The 20,686-nt window shown below is 38.9% G+C and overlaps 1 protein-coding gene across 2 annotated transcripts; it reads left to right on the top strand.

Moving 5' to 3' along the window:
• The first annotated feature begins 260 nt into the window (after nucleotides 1-260).
• tlr18 (toll-like receptor 18) lies at nucleotides 261-19,904 on the top strand. 2 transcript variants are annotated; one of them, XM_042490819.2, is made up of 4 exons: nucleotides 261-356; nucleotides 13,556-14,557; nucleotides 15,146-16,328; nucleotides 17,265-19,903. In XM_042490819.2, exons 2-4 carry the CDS (start codon nucleotides 13,569-13,571, stop codon nucleotides 17,730-17,732), a joined length of 2,640 nt encoding a protein of 879 aa, XP_042346753.1. In that variant the 5' UTR covers nucleotides 261-356; nucleotides 13,556-13,568; the 3' UTR covers nucleotides 17,733-19,903. The 2 variants fall into 2 exon arrangements, with proteins under 2 accessions (XP_042346753.1, XP_087940826.1); XM_088084700.1 differs by lacking the exon at nucleotides 261-356 and adding an exon at nucleotides 11,257-11,848 and having other exon boundaries at nucleotides 17,265-19,904.
• The last annotated feature ends 782 nt before the right edge of the window (nucleotides 19,905-20,686 follow it).

The raw sequence follows: 20,686 nt of genomic DNA, 5'->3' as shown, positions 1-20,686 counted from the left end.
TCTCTCTCTCTCTCTCTCTCTCTCTATATATATATATATATATATATATATATATATAAAATAAAATTTAAAAAACATCTCCTAATGTAGTGACAGTTTTCCTCTCATGTTTGCCTTAAAGTTGTTTTTCTGTCAAATAAGCAAAGTCAGATTGTGGAGCTTCTCCAGACACAAGCAGACAGAGAGAGAGAGAGAGAGAGAGAGAGAGGGGAAATATTTGGGCTGACGGAGTTGGCACATGCTAACTCATACAGGGTTGAGTCACTTCTAACAGAGCGTCTAACACACCACACAGGTTAAATGTGTTGTGAAAAATCAAACCGGCAAAGAAGTGAAATCTGACCGACCATCTCGGGGTGAGTGAAGATTTTTATTTATTTAATTTTCTGTTTTTAAATTGTTGTTTTGACTTTTAAACTGCAACAAACTTGACTAAAATTTATTAAATCTGATATACAGGTAACTTTTACCATCCTTTTTCATCACTCAGTCATCACTGGCCAGAAATCTGACACACAGTCTGATAGAGAGAGATGTTTTGTTGTTGTTATTGTTTGTTTTAAACCTGCTATTTTTTATTGCATTTTGTCAAACTGTGTTGTAGTTTTGACTTTAACTGCAAAATATGACTTTCAAGCTGCAAACTTGTATCAGTTATCTTTCCTGTTGACTGTTGAGTTCATCTGTCAGGGTTAGAGAACGTGTGTCACCATCATGTGCTTCCCCTTTTTGCTGATGACTCCACTTTTTACATAAGATACAATCTACAAAACAACCCAAGATCAGTCATTACCTTCTCAGAAACGTATTTCAACACACCCACAAATCAGAAAACGGAAGTTAACCCACCTAGTGGTGGATGTCACAATGATGTCAGAAAGACATTAGACTCTTAATTGGATAGAAAATCGGGCTGATGATTTGTTAAAATGTGTGAAAATATAAAAATCCCATGTTGTATGGACGTTAATCTTATGGCATTTTGCATTATGACATTGGGTTTTGTTATCCAAACCTTAATATAAAATTACTTTTGATACTCAAGTAAATATCAGATGCTTTAAGACTTTTATTCAAATGATATTCTAATAGGTCACTTTGACTTATACCAAAGTCATTTTCTGGAAATATATCAGTACTTATACTCAAGTATTACCTTAAGGGGTACTTAATCCACCACTGATCTTGATGTAGAATAATATCATTTAGTTTTAAAATGATTTAAGTATTAAAAGTAAAAGTATAAGTAAATACTGTTGATGGAAAGCAAGTGGTCAGAATTCGAAGAATTATGAAGTATACTTCTTCACAACATACGCCACCTTGAATATGGAGCATACATTACACTCGGTCTTTATTTTTTTTAATTTAAAATTTAAAAAACAAAATTGAGTTTTCCTTCTATTTCATTCATTTATTTCATTCATTCATAAAGAATAACAGCATACATATTATTTAGGAAATTAAATGTAGTGGAGTGAAAGTGAAAATAGACAGAAATATAAAAAATGTAAAGTACACATACTCCCCCAAAAAGCTTAAATACTTTAACAAGGTATTACTACTTTGTAACATTACACCACTGTTCAAGCTAATGATGGCATGACACATTTTAAAGATGTTGGATTTTGGTTATTTTATAACACAATGTAACACCAACAAAATATTAACAATATCTGTCTTCAGCATATTTTACGTCACATTTATGGCATTAGATGTTGTCCTGACATTGAATTTTTATCACATGGCTTCACAACCCAAAATCGACCAAATATCAGCTTCTGATGACGTTGGCCGTCAGCTGAGAAGAAGTTTCAGAGGATGATCCTAACAATTAATTCATTACTCATCTCACACTTTTCAGGCTTGGCTAGTTATTAGTGTCATTTCACACGAGATACAGTCTTTGAACCGCTGTGTTATCTGTCGGCCACTGAGCAGCTCCACTCCAGTAATTGGGGGTTGACAGCTTCACTCAAGGGCCCTTCAGTGATGGTAATGAGCGGGGACGAAAAGTGCAGCTTTTTCAGGCTCTCTTCCCAGATTTTTTTTTTTTGTTTGTTTTTTGGGGTTCTGAGTTTGAACCTACTGTACGTCAAATCCACAAAATATCACATCATGTTAATCCTGCAGAGAAAGACAGGTTAAACTGGTAAATGTGGCGCAGCTCACTGATGGGTGTTCCTGCTCAGTTGTCAGTTCATGACTTTGCTCTGGACTGAAATATCTTCCGAAATATCGGATCCATTTGATGGAAATTTGATACACACAACTCAAGTTCTTCACAGAATCTGTTGAGTTTCTTCTGTAACAGTGTGGGGTACTGATATTGTAAATATTTTGGTTGAGTTCAAGCTGTGGGTTTTATGAGAGAGTAGAAGTTGTGTCCGAGGCTTTTTAGGGATTTGTTTGTGTACAGAAGTCAGCGAATTCCTGCTGCTGTTTTGCCCACTTAGATCTTTTTCAAACTTTTTTCATGCTGCACATTGTTGTTTATCCAAGTTCTTCAGCATTTCTGTTTATGTTGTATTTTTAAAGGTCATTTTGAACAAACCAGCTTTTCAGTCTTCCCGTTTTATCTCTCAGTTCTTGGTGCCATGTGGCCGGTGAGCTGCTGTGGTCACTTACATGCTTTCAACTCAAAGAGCCGCACTCTAGCTCAATGGGAAGTGACTCCCAGACTCTCAGTTTGAGTCGGACCAGTGATCCTCTTGAGTGTGAAAGCGACCACCTGTTTGCTGGGTTCGTCTGATATTAGTTTGATATTATTGAGACAGAGAAAAGGCAGATGCTCGGCTCCACTTGTGTCGGTGTTACTCATTCATTTATGACTAATTCACTGGCATGCAGGACAGATCACGGGATAATGGTGTAGAGGTGGAGTCTCGAATCACACTTATACATTGTTCTGTGCTCAGCATTGTTCTCTTTTGTAGGTCAAGTATAGCATTATTCTGATTTTTGTGAATGAAAGACTTCTCTGTATTTTGAAGCCCTAAAACTATTGTTACTTCGTGACTACATGACTCTTTTTTGTCCCCGAAACAAAAACATTAAGTTGGAGAGAAAATAGATGACCCCCCATGTGTTCCCAATCTAATCATAAGAATAAATGTTGGCATTGTGCTTTTATGCAAACTACAGATATGTTTTATTTATTTGTTATTATGTAGCAGATACATTAAAAGTAAACGGTTTTGTACAAAAAAAAAAATCAAAAATTGCAACAACGAAAAAATCCATCAGCAACTTGGCTAAAAAAAATATGTTTTTTTCCTTTATTTTCTTTTTCTTTTGTTATTATTATTATTATTATTTATTTAATTTTGTTTATTTAGTTTTTGTCTTTTTTTTATCTGAGATGTCTTTCAGAATATGGAGAACACTTTGCTGTTAGGTAAAAAAACAAAAATCCATTAAAAAAGGAATTTTAAGATGATTCATATGCAACATAATGCAACATATCTGTGGTTTGCAGAAACAAACGATGCATCATCCTCTTCTCGTGATTCAGCTGGTGTCCAGTGTAAAAAGCCTTTTCTCTCAGTGAATATTTCGTCTTGTCATGTCTGACAAAACAAAAGTGAACTAAGTCATAAATAGCTCTCTGTTCCGGTAAAGTGAAGCAATAAGCTGTAAACATGAGTCAGCATGTGTGACTCTGGAGCCCTTGAGCTAAAACAACCAAACAGAATTAAAGGTAGCGCTGTTAGCAGTCGCACCAGTTTGACATGTCAGATGCTGGAAATGACACCAGTAACTTTAGAGTTATTAGTCACACTGTGATTTTCCTGCTGTGAAATATCTGCTGCACAGAAAAAGCTCTGTGATGTCCGAAAGTCTGATGTTGTGACTTTGCTTTTTTTCAGTGACTTGAGGACACAGATGGGAAATTGTTTTAATAGCAGACTCAGGAGGTTTATAATTTCACTTTTGGGGTTTGACTCCTAACATTCTCATGAAATATGATGTCCTGCCCTCTCCGTTCCCATCTGCAGCAGATGAAGAGTCAGAGAAGTCCATTTATACTTTTTGCAGTGAAAAGGTTGCATAGTGCACGTTTAACCCTTTAAAACCAGAGCAAATGGACTTTTGATTTCTTTCAAAAACATGAGAGGAAGGCAATAAGCAACTTAGGAAGAAATTATCCAAACATTAGTACAAAGAAGTATAAGAAATAAATGAGCAAAAAAAACAAAAAAAACAACAAAAATAATTTAAATTTAAATAAAATCAAACAGCATCAAGGAAATGACCAGTAAGAAATGTGCTTAAGAAATAATAAGAATAATTCTGTAATATTTCATCTCTAATATTTTGAAAGATTAAGATAATTATGTCTGGTTTTTTGGGACATTTTACATTCTTTTTCAAAAATTTTTTTTTTTCTAATTTCTTAAAAATGTATGGAACACCTTTTGTTAAGTTGCTCATTGCCTTTTTTCCAATGTTTTCAACAAAAAGCAAGCTAATTTGCTCAAAGTTTCAAAGGTTTAAATACTTAGACATATAAATAATTCAAGAAGAGATGTCAATCCAAGTTTCAAATGGTTAAAGGTAAACTTCACTTTGTTTTTGTTTTTTTTTTTAAACTTTCCTGTTAGCATTTATGCAGAGAGCTTTGGTTTCATTTATCGAGGTTTTTAGCGAGACATTTCATCAGCCTCTCTTTGCTGTGGAGAGATTTCATTAAATCTGTTTTATAACAAATAATAGTTCCAATGAAAACTGCTGACAGCATGTCCTGCAGTTTATCCAGAGACATGAGGACACTGTCTCTGGGAGGAAAAGCAGCTTTTTTAAATTAAGAAAAATCAGTGCTTTGAGCAACATAAATTAAATTCATTTCTGCAACTAACCATTATTTTGATAATTGATTAATAAGTTGATTATTTTTTCGAAGTTTCCATATGAAACGTTCTCTCTGCCTCCGCCATGCCTCCTCAAAACTACCGCTTCTCCACAGTTGATGCTACAATGGATCATCCGGAGGGAAGCAGGCGTATCTCCGCCATACCTCATCGAATGCTCACAGCAGAATCAGCCAATCACAGCAGCGTGTAGTTTCTGTCAGATTTTGTCAGTTTATCCGTCTCATAGACTGTATATAATATCTGTGTCTTTACATACAGTCTACGATCTGTCTGCACATTCCCGTTCAGAAGTGTGACTCCGCAGAGATTCTCTTCTTAAAGAAGTGGAGAAAAAGTTTATTCCTCACAGCGTGGAGTGGCATCACAGTGACAAAGGTGGAGAAATTAACAGTGAACAAATTATTTCTGGCTAATGTAAGATATAAGCCAGGAAATGTCACGTTAGCTACAGTGCTGTTGATAAACGTTAGGTCATTTTCCGCCCATGTCTCCACAGTTGTCCTGTTGGTGTCCACTCCGTTCTCATTGTCTGCCGATGTCTCCGCTGGTGTCTCTGCCGGTGTGTCTGCCGGTGTCTGCTCCACTGTCACTCTCCGCTGGTGTCTCCCCCGGTGTCTGCTGCACTCTCATTGTCCACTGGTGTCTCTGTCGGTGTCTCCGCCGGTGTCTTCACTGGTGTCTGCTAAGCTGTCATTCTCCACCGATGTCTCCATGGTTGTCCCGTCAGTGTCCATTCCACTCTGATTATTAGCCGGTGTCTCTGCTGTTGTCCGCTCTCGCTCTCATTCTCCCCCCGTGTCTGTGCCGGTGTCTCCGCCGGTGTAGTACATCTATACATATTCATAGGGGTATCTAGTTGCATCAACCCTTCTCCACTGCTCCCGTTTGCATGTGATGTAAACAATGCCGCGACACAACCAGTGATGTAATAATTGTGCGACACAATGAATGGATAATTTGATTTGTTTCCAACACATTTTATGATCGATTATAATCGATTTCATCAATTCGATGTTGCAGCTGAAGGCGGCGGAAGCCTTTAGAGACGGTGGGATATATCAAAACCCTGACAACAACAAATAACAGGAACTGTATCTGTGGTGAGACAGCGCCAGGTGTGAGTGGGAATATAGTTTTGTGGTTTTGAAAAGGAAGAGATCACTTGATGTTTGGCATCAACAATCACAGAACTTATACTTATGGAGACTATGTTTCTGTGGAGGACAGACAGGACAACCTGAGAGTGTCCAGCTGTGTTTGTGTGCAGCAGTGGCACTTTCTGGCCCTCAGGGTCCGAGGCTTTAGCCAAACATGTTTTTTCAATAGCCCTGATCTAAATATATATCTATATGGCCCAATAATCTGTCAGGCCATTCATGCATTTAAGCCCTAAAACCTAATATAAAATAATCTTTTCATTATCATTGCCAAATATTTTTAATAGAAACCAATTTGCTCAAGTTTCAAAGGGTTAACTGCTGGATCCATCATTCTAAAATAACGTATTACTGATTAGTTTGATTATATTCTGTGATCATAATCTGAGTCTCCAAAGTCACTAAAGCTGTTGAATAAATGTAGTGCAGTAAAAAGTACAATATAAGTAGAAGTATAACATTAAAAATAGATAAATAAGTAATTTCCTGTCATTTTTAATGATAGTGGTTGCAAAGTTCATGATGCATAAATAATCTGAAAAGTATAAAAAAAAATGTTTTAAGTGCAAATAAGATGCTGGGGTGCATAAAAAAAGCTTTAAAATATATTTTTCTATATCAAGAGGAAAAAACAAAAAAACAGAATCCCTCCTACAGAGGCCTCCAATGTCCTTAAATCCTAGAAACACCTGTGAATGCAGCATGTGAACACGTATCATCGTCAGTGAAGAACATTTCTTGGTGAAAACAGTCTCTCACTGGATGAACGTGTCATACAGAAGTGGAGGGCGCAGTCCTTTCAACTCAATGAAAGAGCTGTGTGCCACCGACTATTGACTGCTGGGTAAATATCATCCAGTGAGCTCAAAGCTCTATTTCTGTGACTGACGCCATTCGCGGCATATCAGAGAGATATCAGAGTTTAATCAATGATAGGGACATTTATTGTTTCGTTCGCAGCCTGGTTGCTAATTTAGTGCAGGACTACCAGCTCACAGCATGAAGCCCAGCAGGCTGCTTGGACTTTGCATTGTGTTGCTACAGACTACACAGTTTCAGCGTCAGAGCACCACTTTGCTGGCTTCTCATCCTCATCCTGCAGCTTCAGCCTGAACACAGTGATTTCTTTTATTAGCTTGCTCACTAACAAAGATTACATTATATGCATGATCTAAAAGAGGACATGTCTTGGACCATCTTGTTGTAAGGGGACAGTGCAACTGAGCTGCCCATCTGCAAGGGAGGAGAGAAGAAGAGCAGGGTTTGGAGGGAGTGTCGAGAGAAGAGAGACAAACAGGAGAGGAAAGGTGAGACGCACCTATATAGGCCACAGCAGGTGATTGCATTGATGAGGCTCAGGTGTTTGCATAGACGAGGTGCAGGTGATGTGAATTAGGAGGAGACAGAAGTGTGCTCTTGTTGTGACCTTAACTTGGCTTTAACCCTTTGAAATCTGGATGTGTTTTTCTCATGCTGCATTCAGGTGTCCTTACAAGTCTTTAAACCTCTGAAACTCAAAAAAGAAGGTTTAATTAATGCTCTTCAAAAACATGTGAAAAGGCAATGAGCAAATTGCAAGATACTGGTAAAAGTGGAGAGGAAAACAGCCTGAAAATGTTTTAATAAAGGAGAAGGAGAGTGATATTGAAAAAATAGAAATTTATGTTCAAAATATAATACAGAATATATTATACTGTTTTTAATTTTTTGCTTTTTTAAAATGTATTTTTATTTTTACGTCATTTCCTTGTTTGTTTGGGGTTTTTTTTTGTTTTTTTTTTTACTTTTTTAGGTCATTTTTGTAATGTTTTACTTTTCTTTTTTTTTGCCAATTTTGCATAATTTCTTTTCAAGTTGCTCATTGCTGTCCTCCTATGTTTTTGAAAGAAATCAAGCTGTTTTGTTCAGGTTTAAAAAAGTAAATTATTTGGACCATAAGAAAGTTTTGGCTAATATACTGTTCCAACATCCAACACATAGAAATTATTGAGAAAAATATACATACCACCCATAGTGACAGCAATTTAATGACATTTCAGAGTCAGGTTGTTAAGTTCAGCTCTGTGTGGGCATACTGGGCTCAACTTTTTACTCATAAAAGTCTGTTTACTCATCTTGAGGAGAACAAATGCACATGTGAAAAGAAGTTGTGTAAAGCTGTTTGTGAATCTGCAGCGTAAAGTCTGATTAATTGCCTTAAGTTATGTTTTTGAGTCAGTGTTATTTGGGGATATATTTATCCAAGCTGTCTTTGATTGCACTTGGTGGAGTGTCCTTTGGGGCTTTTGGCCAAAAAGTCAAGGTGTGCTGTACAAACAGGTGATGGAATCAGAATGTACTGAATTAAGTAGATAATGTCTGGTTCTGCTGCTTCAATTTTGATCATTTTTCAAACAAAACTGTCCATCCTGAGTCCAAACAACCCTTTCTGTTTCCTGCAGGGATGACTGGCTTCCTAATAAACGGCATGGCGTGCTAATTTAAGATTTCACAACATCAGCTCTCACTTTTTGCAATTTGTGAGTCATTGATCTTCTTCCAGAGTCAAACAATGAGACCTGCTGTCACACTGAAACAGTTCCAGTTCGTGTTGTTTACTCCTTCATACCACACGACTGACTCAGGGAGGTTTAGTGTCAGCTGGCATCCTTGTGCTGCAACACTCGTTGAACTGCGTCTACAGATGAACAGTGTCATTGTTGCCAGGCAGCCTCCAGTCTATAGATTCAAAACATTACAGGGTGAGTGAAAGCTATCTCTGGGTTGCAGAGAAAACAAATATTTTCCTTCTCCTCTTGCTCCTGGGGGATTTCAATATTGTCTTTCCAGCTCAAACTATATGAACTAAGCAGCAGCCAATCAGCACGTGAAAAACATTGACCGGGAAAAGAGCCATATGTCTTATGTGTGCACACACTATCCTCATGTGTTTGTGTTTTAGACTGTATGACCCAGAAATCTACATGCCTGTAACGTTGAGTCTAGAGTATGTGGGGGCTGAGGTGATTGCAACATGGACTGCAGTGAGATCACTCAAGGAAGAAATAAAAAGCAGCCTGCAGCATATTTGTGCACATTCCTTTAAGAGATAAGGCTGACGGAAACTGCACACACACACACACACACACACACACACACACACACACACACACACACACACACACACACACATACGAGTCTGAATTCTTGACATGAGCTCCTGACACAGAAACTCTGTCAGGAAGTTAATACCAAACCAGTAGGAGGTCAGGGGATGTTGTTGGGAACACAAAGGTTTGGTTGACCTTGGTCACCTCGTCAAACGGAAGAATTCACCCGCGGCAGGTTTCATTTTTTCACCTGAATCATGACCAGGTGCACTGTAAACAGAGAAGAGACCATAAAGAATGAAAGGTGTTTGTCTTCTTCAAAGTCTTCAGTTTGATGCACTCACCAGGTTGAAGGTTATTGGAGAGACAAACTGATGTATGCTGGTGACAAAAAGTCTGCAGTTTGATTCTTGCTAAAGTCAGATTGTTCATCAGTCAGAGCTGCAGATGTGAGCTTTGACCTTTGACCTGACCGTGGTTGTGAGACTTGTGACTCCACAGTTCTGTCTCTTAGAAAATAAGTTTATGTTTAACTAATTTGAATCAGCAATTACATTTTGTGTGAAACCTAAGCAAATTATGTTATGTTTTCTGTTAACATGAGGAAACCGTTCTCACTCCAAACTCATCAAATAGCGCTGCTCTGTCAGTGCTTTCGGTGTATGAGCGTGACACCTAAAACCACTTTCCACATCCAACCGGAATAAGGCTCAATAATGTCAGATGAGAACCTGCTTGAACAGAACTGGTGGCATTGTCATTATAAGCCAGCCGGATGGCAGGGCCACACGCAATGTGCATGGGCGTCATCACTTGAGGAACACGGTCTGACAAAACTGGTTGTGTGCATGACACGGTGAAGGACGACAAATGCAAGTGCATTTATATGGCGGGCAGCTGGGGAAGTGGATATGTACCACAAACAGCAGACTTTTGGGTGGATGTCCTAACCATTGTAACGGTTGGTTGCCATGAGCTGTTATGTAAATGTGCTGCTTCATCTCACCAAGTGCATTTGTTGGCATCACTTTAACATAAACAGCTGACACAAAAGGATACCTAAAACGTCATAAGCAGATGCAGAAGGTCACTAACAGAGCGGCAACATGTGATGAGTTGGGATGAGACCTTGTTGGAGGAAATGCTGCTCATTAATGTAACTGGCACAAATGTTGACGCTGAATGCATCAGCAAAGCATTTCAATTGTTTCTGCAAATCTGCATTCCTGCAACACACTATCCACTCTTTGTGGGTAATGTATTGTCATCTTTATCTGCTGTTGCAGACAAAGAAACATGATGAAATCTTTGGCCCGTAATTTAAAACAGTGGTCTTAGATTACAAATACATACATGCATCAGAGTTCTGACAAGGTGAGATATTTATGACTGAATCAACACTGCATGTCTACAATGCATGTCTACAAAAGAGTTGTAATATATAAGATTTATGTTATGTCTGCTAATTGTTTTTTTTTTCTTGTTTCTGACTTTTTGTGTTTTGTCAAACAGACTGAAGAACAGTTTCTCTCACATTAGAATGCTAAACTCAAACAATTAAATATAATAATTTTCAATAACAGTTGAGATCAGTTGAATGCCTCGAATGTGAACAGATTTTTAAACAGACAAAACTGCATCGATTATGGAAGCTTTGTTATTGCCGGATGATATTAAACATCATTTTACAACAGGCACGGTGTTTCACTAAGTCAATATTATTGGTATTCATCTAATCTGCTGTCAGTTTCCAGGAACAGGTGTCCACTGTTGACCAGATCGGATAGTCAAGGAGTGTCTCTGGTTTCCTTGTTGAAGCAGCATCACGGCTGCTATTTTCTCACACAGACAATGTTTAGATGTCAAAGACGGAGGACACAGTTAACATTCATTGAGAGGATAAAATCATTCATTTGGTGTCTTGTATTTGTCTCTAAAATCTGTTGACAGTGAGTTATTGAGATGGCCTGAGAGGAATGAGGAGTGATTGGCTGAGTATGAAATGAACACCTGTTGGAAGAAAAATCTGGCGTTCAACATCACAAATTATCTCACTCCTCAGTGCTCATGAGGCAGAAAAATTCCTTGTTTTTTTATGTGTTAAATTACAAAGTAATATCAGTTACTAAACCCTTTCCTAGTCACTTTTTTGCAGTTTGCAGGACATTTCTTGCTTTTTTTTTCCTGTTTTTTTTTTTTTAAAGAAGTCAAACCAGTTTTCTCCGGTTTCAGAGCTTTAAATGCTCATTTAAGGCGTCTGAATGTGGCACAAGAAAACTATCCAAGTGTTAAAGGTTTAATTATACTGAGATCCATCAAATCTGAAAAAATCTACAAACAGTATTCTCCATCCTCCCCTCAATACCAGTGTTTCTGCAGCTGCTATAAAACAATTTCCAGTTCTCATTCTAATTCAAACCTAAATTAAATTAAATGTATAGATGTCCCACTCTGGTGGTTGTCCACAGATGACCTAAAACAAACAAGGAAACAATATATTTCTCCACCGCCCACATCCTCACAGACATAAATGTTTATTCAAGACACGTCACTTCTGGACGAGATAAAAACTAACACTGTTTGTTTAACAGGGGTAATAAAGTTCAACTGCTCCTCCACGTGAGGACCAAAACAGTGCGTAGCCTCGTAGCAGCAATATAAATAAAGGTTCAGGGGATCAGAGAGAGTCTGCATTAACAGCCTTGAGCAGGAAACTAGTCCTGAGAGGGTGAGTACTCTGCAGTGTCTGATACTGTGAGTGCTGCTGTATATGTGAAGGACCAATGAAAATGTCTCTTTTATATGGATGACTGGTGTTTTCTGTGTTGCCTAAGAGCACATCCCGCCTGTTGTTTGTTGCACGTCTTGCAGAGTTCACTTACCCTGTAGTACAGTCTAAATATTATTCTGCACATTTCTGATTTAATGGGAAGTGATGGAAAATTGATCAAAGATCTGGGAGAGTAAGAGATGAAGATGCCTCTTCCTCCATCACATCACGTCTCTATCATCCTGATTTCTCTGCTGTCTCTCAGATCTATATTTAGTAATTTGGGGTTTCTTTGAGTGGAAGTTGGAATTTTCCTACTTTTTGCAGAAAGAAAAAAAGAAATCATGCATCTTATAGGAACGAGATGCCAGCTCATTTCGGAGAAGTGGTGTAGTGTTGTGGTCACAGCAAAATTCAAAGAGTCAGGTCAAGTCAAACTTTTTTTTGTAGAGCACGTTTAAAAGCAACCACAGTTGAAGAAAATGCTGAACAGGCACAAGATACTTAAAACTGATGAATACAGATGCAAACAATACAGACAGAAGAAAAAGTAAAAATAATGGTGGTTATTTAATGCTGAATAATGGTGTCAGGCTCAAATCAATTATATGCCAACAATAAAAGGCGGCTCTTAAGCAGTGACTTTCAGGTTTCTGAAGTCTGAACTGACTTTATTTGAAGAGGAAAGTGGTTCCAGAATTTAGGAGCAGCCACCACAAAGGCTCAGTTGCCACTGTTTTTGTGTCTGTATCCTGGAGAATATCCAAGGGCATTTGATTTAATGGCTTCTAACTGGAGTGTGAAATACAACAGTTCAGCTAGATATGGTTTAAAACAAGCAACAAAAACTTAAATTAAATCCTAAAACATAGAGGACGTTGGTGGAGGGAGGCATTATGTTGTCCTGTTTTGTTTTTTTTTTTCAGTTCAAAGATGCAACTGCATTTTGTACAAGCTGTCGATGATGTAGTGACGACTGATCTTACAAAAAATACAATAGTCAAGCAAAGAGGTGATAAAATCATGAATTGTCCTTTGTCTTGTCTAAAAGTCTTAACGGGAAGAAGCTAGTTTTGACATCTGAACTCATTTGTTTATCAAATTTAAAAGAGCTGTCAAAGATTTTAACAAATGGTCGACTACGAGATGCTCAAGCTCCAAGAAACCAACACAGTCAACCAATCGTTTGGGTCATCCGAACATAACAACCAATGTCTTATTTTGTTATGATTAAGAACGTTTCACGTTCAGGTGGAAATTTTCTGCCTCTATTCTAGGGGATTTCTATGCTTGCAGATAAGTTAAATATGGAGGTGAGAAAATGAAAAAAAACACAGAAAGTACGGAGAAATAAAGGAGAAAACTAGAATGATTGCAATGAGCACAAAAAGTACAGTAAAAAGTAAAGTATTTCTTTCTGAGATGTACTGGAAGAAAAGAGACTGTCACAAAACGTAAATGAGCAGAAAGAGTACCAATATTTCAGACTTGCAGTTGAGAAAATGTTCTTTCTGCCTCTCTGGAGAGAGGCAATAACCGTTTAATGTGAAAAACAAAAAAGGAAACGCCAGCCTCCAAAAACAATTTGGGTCAATGTTCTGTCACGTTTTTGTTTGAAAACAATAAAATGCCAACATTTAATCTCTCCTTTTTCTTTTTTCTTAGCAAGCCTGTCACGATGATTTGGAAATTGATTCATTTTAGTGCTCTCCTCCTCGGGGCACTCGCTTCTCCGACTCCATCCTCGCCCACCAGCACCACGAACGCTGACGGAGGACCCTGTCACATCTACAACTCTGGCCACTCTGCAGACTGTCTGGGAAGACAGCTCGACAGTGTCCCATGGAGACAATTTCCATCCACACTGGAGGACATAGATCTCTCCTACAATAGACTTCAAGCTGTTCATGCTGACGACTTCCTCCGCCTCCCTCAGCTCCGCGTCCTTGTGCTGCGGTACAATAACATTTCACACATTGACAATGATGCCTTTAAAAACAACAAGCTGCTGGAGCATCTTGACATCTTTAATAACTCCCTGCAGGAAATTCCTGCCATGGCTCTGACTCCTCTTCTGAATCTGAAAAAGCTTTTAATGTCCAATAACCTTTACAAACACGCCACTTTGGATGGCAGCTTCTCCAAATTTGCCAAACTCGAGGTTCTGTCCATGGGCGGCCCTCTGGTGGCGGGTCTAAAGAAAGCCGATTTTCTGCCCCTGAAGGACACCGTCTTACAAGGCTTTGCTATCAAATGCTCCCCCAGTCTGAGTTACTACGAGCCTGGAAGTTTAGAGGTCATCCAGACAAAGCAGATGGGCTTTGATATGGCCATAGATCAGCTGCCCAATGCTCTCCCTCACATGCTACGAGACCTTGCCAACAAGACCTTCAGCGCCATCCAGTTCCGCAACCTTTTTGAGTTCATGTACTACATGGGAGAGGAAGACATTTTCCAGGGTTTAAAAGACATCACAGCCCATCAGCTCATCTTTCACAGAGGAAAATACAACGAGAACCTCCTGAGGATGGCTTTAATGAACTTACAAGTTGCCCCTATCAAGTGGTTGAGACTCCAGTACATCGACTTCGCCCGTTCACCCACATTTGTTGATAGCGGAGCAGGTTCCAGCGTTACAGAGCTGGCACTGGATAAGTTGGATCTGTGGTAAGTATCTCCTCATTTTGGAGCATCATTTGTTAACTACATAGCATATAGGTTTGCATATTAACTATAGCATATTGTCTTAGCTTTTGTCACAAGAAACTGCATCATGATGTTTCACAATACAGTTAAGAAGTTTAACTATCAATTCTGCTGTTTTCTGCTGTGAGTTTACATATAAATTTAAGTTTAATCTATTACTAAGTTATTATTATTAAGTATTCACTGAGTAATAGGTATTGACTCCATCCAGGAATTCATGATCCTGCAATCATAAGAACTAATGCAAATTTGAGATCTTGCAAAATAGAAACCCCGCAGTTTTTCCCACAAATAAAAATCAGTTTGTAAAGTGCCAATTTAACCTACTGCATACAATTTCAATCACGTTTAGTAGTCAGTGTCAAATAAAGGTAAATTTTTTTGGCCATGTAACAAACTTTCTTGAAGCTTAAGTGCAAAGGACATTTTTTCTTTGAGCTGGACTTGCCCTTCCTCCCAGGATAAATCACTCTGACCAAACTCCTTGGATGACTGTTTGCCTTTCATGTGCACATAAAGAACATTACGAATATTTTTTTTTTCTTGTAGGTATATCAGTAATCCTGACGTGCTGCGTTTCGACTGGCGCTTCACCTGGTTCAACAAAATTAAGGAACTGTCTATTCAGCACGTGTACTTCAACTCTGTTCCTTGTGATGCTTGGACTGAGATGGCAGGTGTGGAGTCTCTGGATGTCTCCAACAATCGACTGCAGAATGAGTACATCTTCAACCAACAGTGTGATTACAGGGGCACCATGCCGAACCTTCACACCTTCAAAATGAACTCCAATGAACTGAGCAGCCTGAAAGCCTTGTCGTCTCTAACCAGGGAGTTCCAGCAGCTGCAGGTGTTGGATTTTAGCAACAACAAACTGGGATCTGCAGAAAAAAGTCGGGGCTGCGTTTGGCAGAAAAATATCACTCGTCTTATCGCTCATCACAATCAGTTTGTGAGTGAAGCCCTGCGCTGTCTGCCCACCACAGTGCACTACCTGGACCTGTCCAACTGCAACCTGGACCAGCTGGATATGATGTACTTTGAGAGAGCCACCAACCTAAAAGAGCTCCTGCTGAGTGGGAATAAAATCAAGTTCATCCCATCTAAATGGACAAGTCCGTCACTGCAGTCACTAGCTTTGGATGGGAACTCATTCGGTCTCATTAGCAAGGCGTCCTTCCAGGACATGCCTCAACTGTCTCAGCTGAGGGCTGGGAATAATCCTTACCACTGCACCTGTGAGCTCCACGCTTTTGTCCAGGACACAGTTTCAAAGGGGAAGGTTAACCTCACAGACTGGCCTTGGAACTACAGGTGTTACCACCCAGAGGCCTTGCTGAACACAGTTGTATCCAAATTCTTCCCAGGTCAAGTGGCATGTGACATCAGACTCGTCATCATCATCTGTGTTGCCACCACTGCAGCGGTGATCCTGATACTGATGCTGATTTGTTATATTTTTGACCTCCCTTGGTACACTAAAGCCACGTATCAGATCATCAGGGCCAAATACAGAGCTCACAAGGAGAAGTTGGCAGGGGAACCAGGGACTTTTGCTTATCATGCCTTCATATCCTACAGCCACTCTGATGCAGACTGGGTGAGAGACCAGCTCTTGCCCTGTTTGGAGAACAACAGGAACCCCTATCGTTTGTGTATTCATGAGAGGGACTTCATGCCAGGGAGGTGGATCATCGATAACATCATTGACAACATCGAAAATAGTCATAAGGTAAAATATTAATCAAATACAAAAATACAGAGCACAGCTCATCATATATGTGGAAGAAAATATTGCATTGTACTACATGTTTCCTTTCCCTCCTTTTCCTGGTCTCTGAGCCTCTTTTATTCAACATTTACATGCTCCCTCTTGCTTAGATTATCCAAAATTCTAACATCTTATGCTGATGACAGGTGCTCTACATAACAGTGTCACTATAAGACTACAGTCCCTTAAATTTGCTGAGTGCATTGAACAGATTGATGAATGGACGTGCCAAAATTTGTGAAGTGAACAAATTTTGGCACGTCCATTCAATAACTATATTTGGCACAAAGAGAATAGAAGTCAGTTTTCACCTTGAATCAATTGAATCAAAATTTACAAATCAAGCCAGAAATATTGGTTCACTTACAGACTCTGACCTCAATTTCGACAACCAAAGAATTTGTCTAAACAAGATATAGAAAAACTTGTTCATGTGTTCATTTTCAGCAGGCCAGATTATTGCAACGGTGTCTTCACAGGTCTAAGTAAAAAAAGCAAACAGTCAGCTGCAGCTCATCCAAAATGCTCCTGACTAACACCAAGAACGTGGAGTTCATACATTAGTCTTTGACTCACCGCACTGGCTTCCTATGTGTCGAAGAATACATTTCAAAAACCTTTTACTTGTCTATAAAGCACCAAATGGTCTCAGGCTTAAATATATTTCTGATTTACTTGTGCATCACAAAGTATGCAGACCCCTCAGGTCATTTGGGACAGGTTTGCTCACTGTTAACTCTAACTGTTAACTCTTACTTATTGTAATGTAATGTTTGAATGCAGTTTAAATATTTTCATATTGTATTTAATGTATTTGTATGTCCCTGTAAAGCACTTTGAATTGCCGTAGGTCTGAACTGTGCTGGAGAAATAAATTTGCCTTGCCTCTATCTTTAGGTTATTTTTGTCCTCTCCCGGCACTTCGTTAACAGCGAGTGGTGCAACTATGAGCTGTACTTCGCTCAGCAGAGAGCCATGGGAAAGACCTTCAGTGACGTCATCCTCGTGGTGAAGGAGCCCATCGATCCCAGTTCTTTGCCCAGCAAATACTGCAAGCTGAAGAAGATGCTGAGTACCAAGACATACCTGGAGTGGCCCCAGCAGCCCAACCAGCAGGCATTCTTTTGGGCGCAGCTGAGAAGTGTCCTGGGCAAGCCGACGACCACCCGAGAAGGGAAGCACAGTGTGAAGAGCAGAAACTCATCTGTGGGGGGTGTTTCTGTGATTGGACCTCCCATTGAGGACAGGAGGCCAGAAGTAGACAACACTAATAGAGACAAAGAAGCAGCACTTGACAACGAATTTATTAAGAGGAATAATGATGAGCTGTTAAATCAGAGACACATTCCTGTGGTGGCATTTTGACCAAAAGGTTAGAGAATAAAGATTTTTTCAGTATTTTCTTTAGGCCTGAACTCAGTTAACCTTTTGTGTGGGTTATGCCAAAGCTGGGAGCAAAAGCCAGTGTCTCATTATGATGACAAAAACATGATCCCCCGCTTGCCCATGGCATTCTGTCATGTTATCCCCAAGGGCCGGGCTGATGCCCTCTGCGCCGCTCTCCCTCTGAGCGTCTCGGGCCGGGTGCCCAGCTGACAGTCGCTGAAAGGCCAGAAACTCAACGGCTCAAATGAGATCTCCCATGTTGCACTCTGGATAACAAGCGAGGTGCCAGGAAGATGTGGTGACAGGAGGCACATTGTGAAAGGACCGTTCTCTGTTACATGTTTGGCCCTCAGAGATATGAGATCATGAGTGTTGCAGATCTGATGGTTCAGAGCCAAGTCAAAGGCCACCACACGGGACACATGATACCAGTACTTCACAGGAATACTTAATGTTTAAGGAAAATAGCTAACCTAAATGGCAATGTAAAAATCTAAATCCCCAGTAAATCTTGGTGCAACTGGGATGCCAATACTGATGACAGGATGTTAACAAATGCACATGGTGGGATTACAATTAAAAAAAAAAAAATATGTGGTTATGTTAGGGCAACAAAAGCACATGGTTGGGATTAGGCAAAAAGGGGTGCATGGTAAGGTGTTAAAAAAAACCATCACATTCAGTCAGGAAGCACACATCAGACTAAAAATGGCAAAATGACTTCAAGAGAGGCGTTATTTGACAACTTCAAATAAAAACGTAGCCTATTTTGTTTTCGAAATTATTTTAAGCATACAAGTGATAGTGTATAAAAAAAATTGATTTTTTCCAGCACTTCAAAATAACAAACTAGTTAGCTCACTGAAAGGATGATAGAAACTGGCTCTCTTTACATCTTTTAATGTTACAAGTTGGCTGCTCCTTAACTCTTTTGTGTAAAGTCAGAAAATCCTCATTCCATCTTTGTCTATTTCTGTTTTTTTTTGATGTGATTCAGTTGTTTCTATTAGACCCGTGAAGTTGCTTTTTCCAGTAGGAGATCAAAAAGAGCTTTGTGGTGTGTTTTTCTTTTTGTTGAAGGATTTGAGTTGAGTTCACACTTGTGTCATAATGATTCATGTTTCTTGAGAGCATTTTTTATTTTCCATATGAATTCATATCTTTCACTTTAAGTTTTAAGTCAGTATTGTGCAACACCTTAAAAACATTTCATCTTTAACTAGTTGAGATCAACAATGTGGCCGTTTGTAGAGTTTGCAAATGGCCAGCAGATGACACCATTGAACTTATAATTTTCTGGTTTCTGTCCGATAGACAGACATATACTATGTAACAAATGCATTTTCTGAATAAAGGTATGCTAGCATTGAGTTAATTCTTTAAAGTATTAAGCGTGTTGTGTGCAGAATTATACATGCAAATCAGACGTGTTTATTTTGTATGCAGTAAGTGCCTCATTTTTATAACTTGCAAAGAGCTGGACATTTATAATGACTTGTACTGATTTTGTACTTATTGGGTTAACAAATACAAATTGTTTCAGTCATGACAGTTAAAGTGTGATTATGTTGGATGGCTGTCACACACTCACTTCTCTGCAGCTGATTTAGACCAACTCTGATCAGTAATCAGAGATGCTTGCTTTGGTTTCTCACACAAAAGAGAGTTGAGAGGCTCTTTTTCTCACATCCAGTTTCAATTAATCAAGTCAAAGAATGAGTTTCATCTTTACTTTCCTGCTACTCAAACCAAGAAGAGAAAATGTATCTCTGATCTGTGAAAGTTTCAGGTTTTCATTAATAATGTAGCCAAATGTTTAACCAGGAAACATCACTTTGATTCAAGAGGATGCCAGTTCGCAAAAGACATTCACTTTGCATTGAAACCTGGGAAATTAATGTGATTTTCATCCATCCATCCACCTATCTGTTATATTGTATATGAAATATTGTGGGGGGTTTTTAACTTGTGCGTCTATGCTGAAAAGCTAAGGAGACTCTCAGATGACCTCATACTGTGACTCCTTTGACCTTTCTCTTTTTTTACAGTGCTGTATTAAATATACTTTGACTTTAAGAAATGAGGCACCAGTTTAATTTTTAAGTTGCAGCATGCAAATATCCATAAAACCTTTCTAATGGTCACCTGAAGATAAGGATGTAAATCAACCCCGATGGTTTGCATTCGGTGAAAGGCTGATTTCAGTTTACCGGCCTGCACCTAATTTGTATTGCTACTCAAGTTGCAGTGTCATTCAAGCATAATCACTCCCTTAATTGCAAATGATGCTGCGGGAAAGCATTAGTCACACCTAATAAACATAAGTGAGGCCTAATAAAATGAACACAGGCAGCACACAGTCTGCCTTCCTTTTCCTGTTTCGGGTGTTATTTGCCAGTAGACAGTTAACAGTCACTTTGCTTCATTGGCTGAATTTTTGCGCAACAGTGTTTTGCTCTGAATGTACATCCACAGAAATATAACAGCTTAGATCAGGGACAACAAAACTTGATACATAAAGGGTAGGGAATGGACATTATTGAATATTTTATTGAATATTTTGAATATGTGGATATGCATATGCATCCACAGCCTACATGTGTATATGGTACAGCACACATGGTTTATATATTCAGACAGAGAGTATAAATCCCTCTAATGTAAATGTTTAAAACAGTGTGCATAAAAAATCAAGCAAAAAAGAGTAGAAAGATACAAAACAAACAAACTGAAAATTAGCAAGAAAAAGAAAAGTGAAAAACAACACAGAAATGTAACCAAACCCATCACTAGGCAGGTTTCGATTCCACATTTGCACATTCCACATAATTTCAAAATGTAGAAAAAACACAATTGTGACATGACTGTGTTTCCATTGATTGATGTTCTGCGACTTCTCCTCTGGTGATAACATCCCAGTAACCATGGTGATG

This window comes from Plectropomus leopardus, chromosome 11, assembly GCF_026936395.1.
Source record: "Plectropomus leopardus strain MGB_pleo_1.0 chromosome 11, ASM2693639v1, whole genome shotgun sequence".
Classification (NCBI taxonomy): Eukaryota; Metazoa; Chordata; class Actinopteri; order Perciformes; family Serranidae; genus Plectropomus; species Plectropomus leopardus.
The sequence above is the reverse complement of the archived record's forward strand: the minus strand, read 5'-3'. Positions and strand labels throughout refer to the sequence as shown.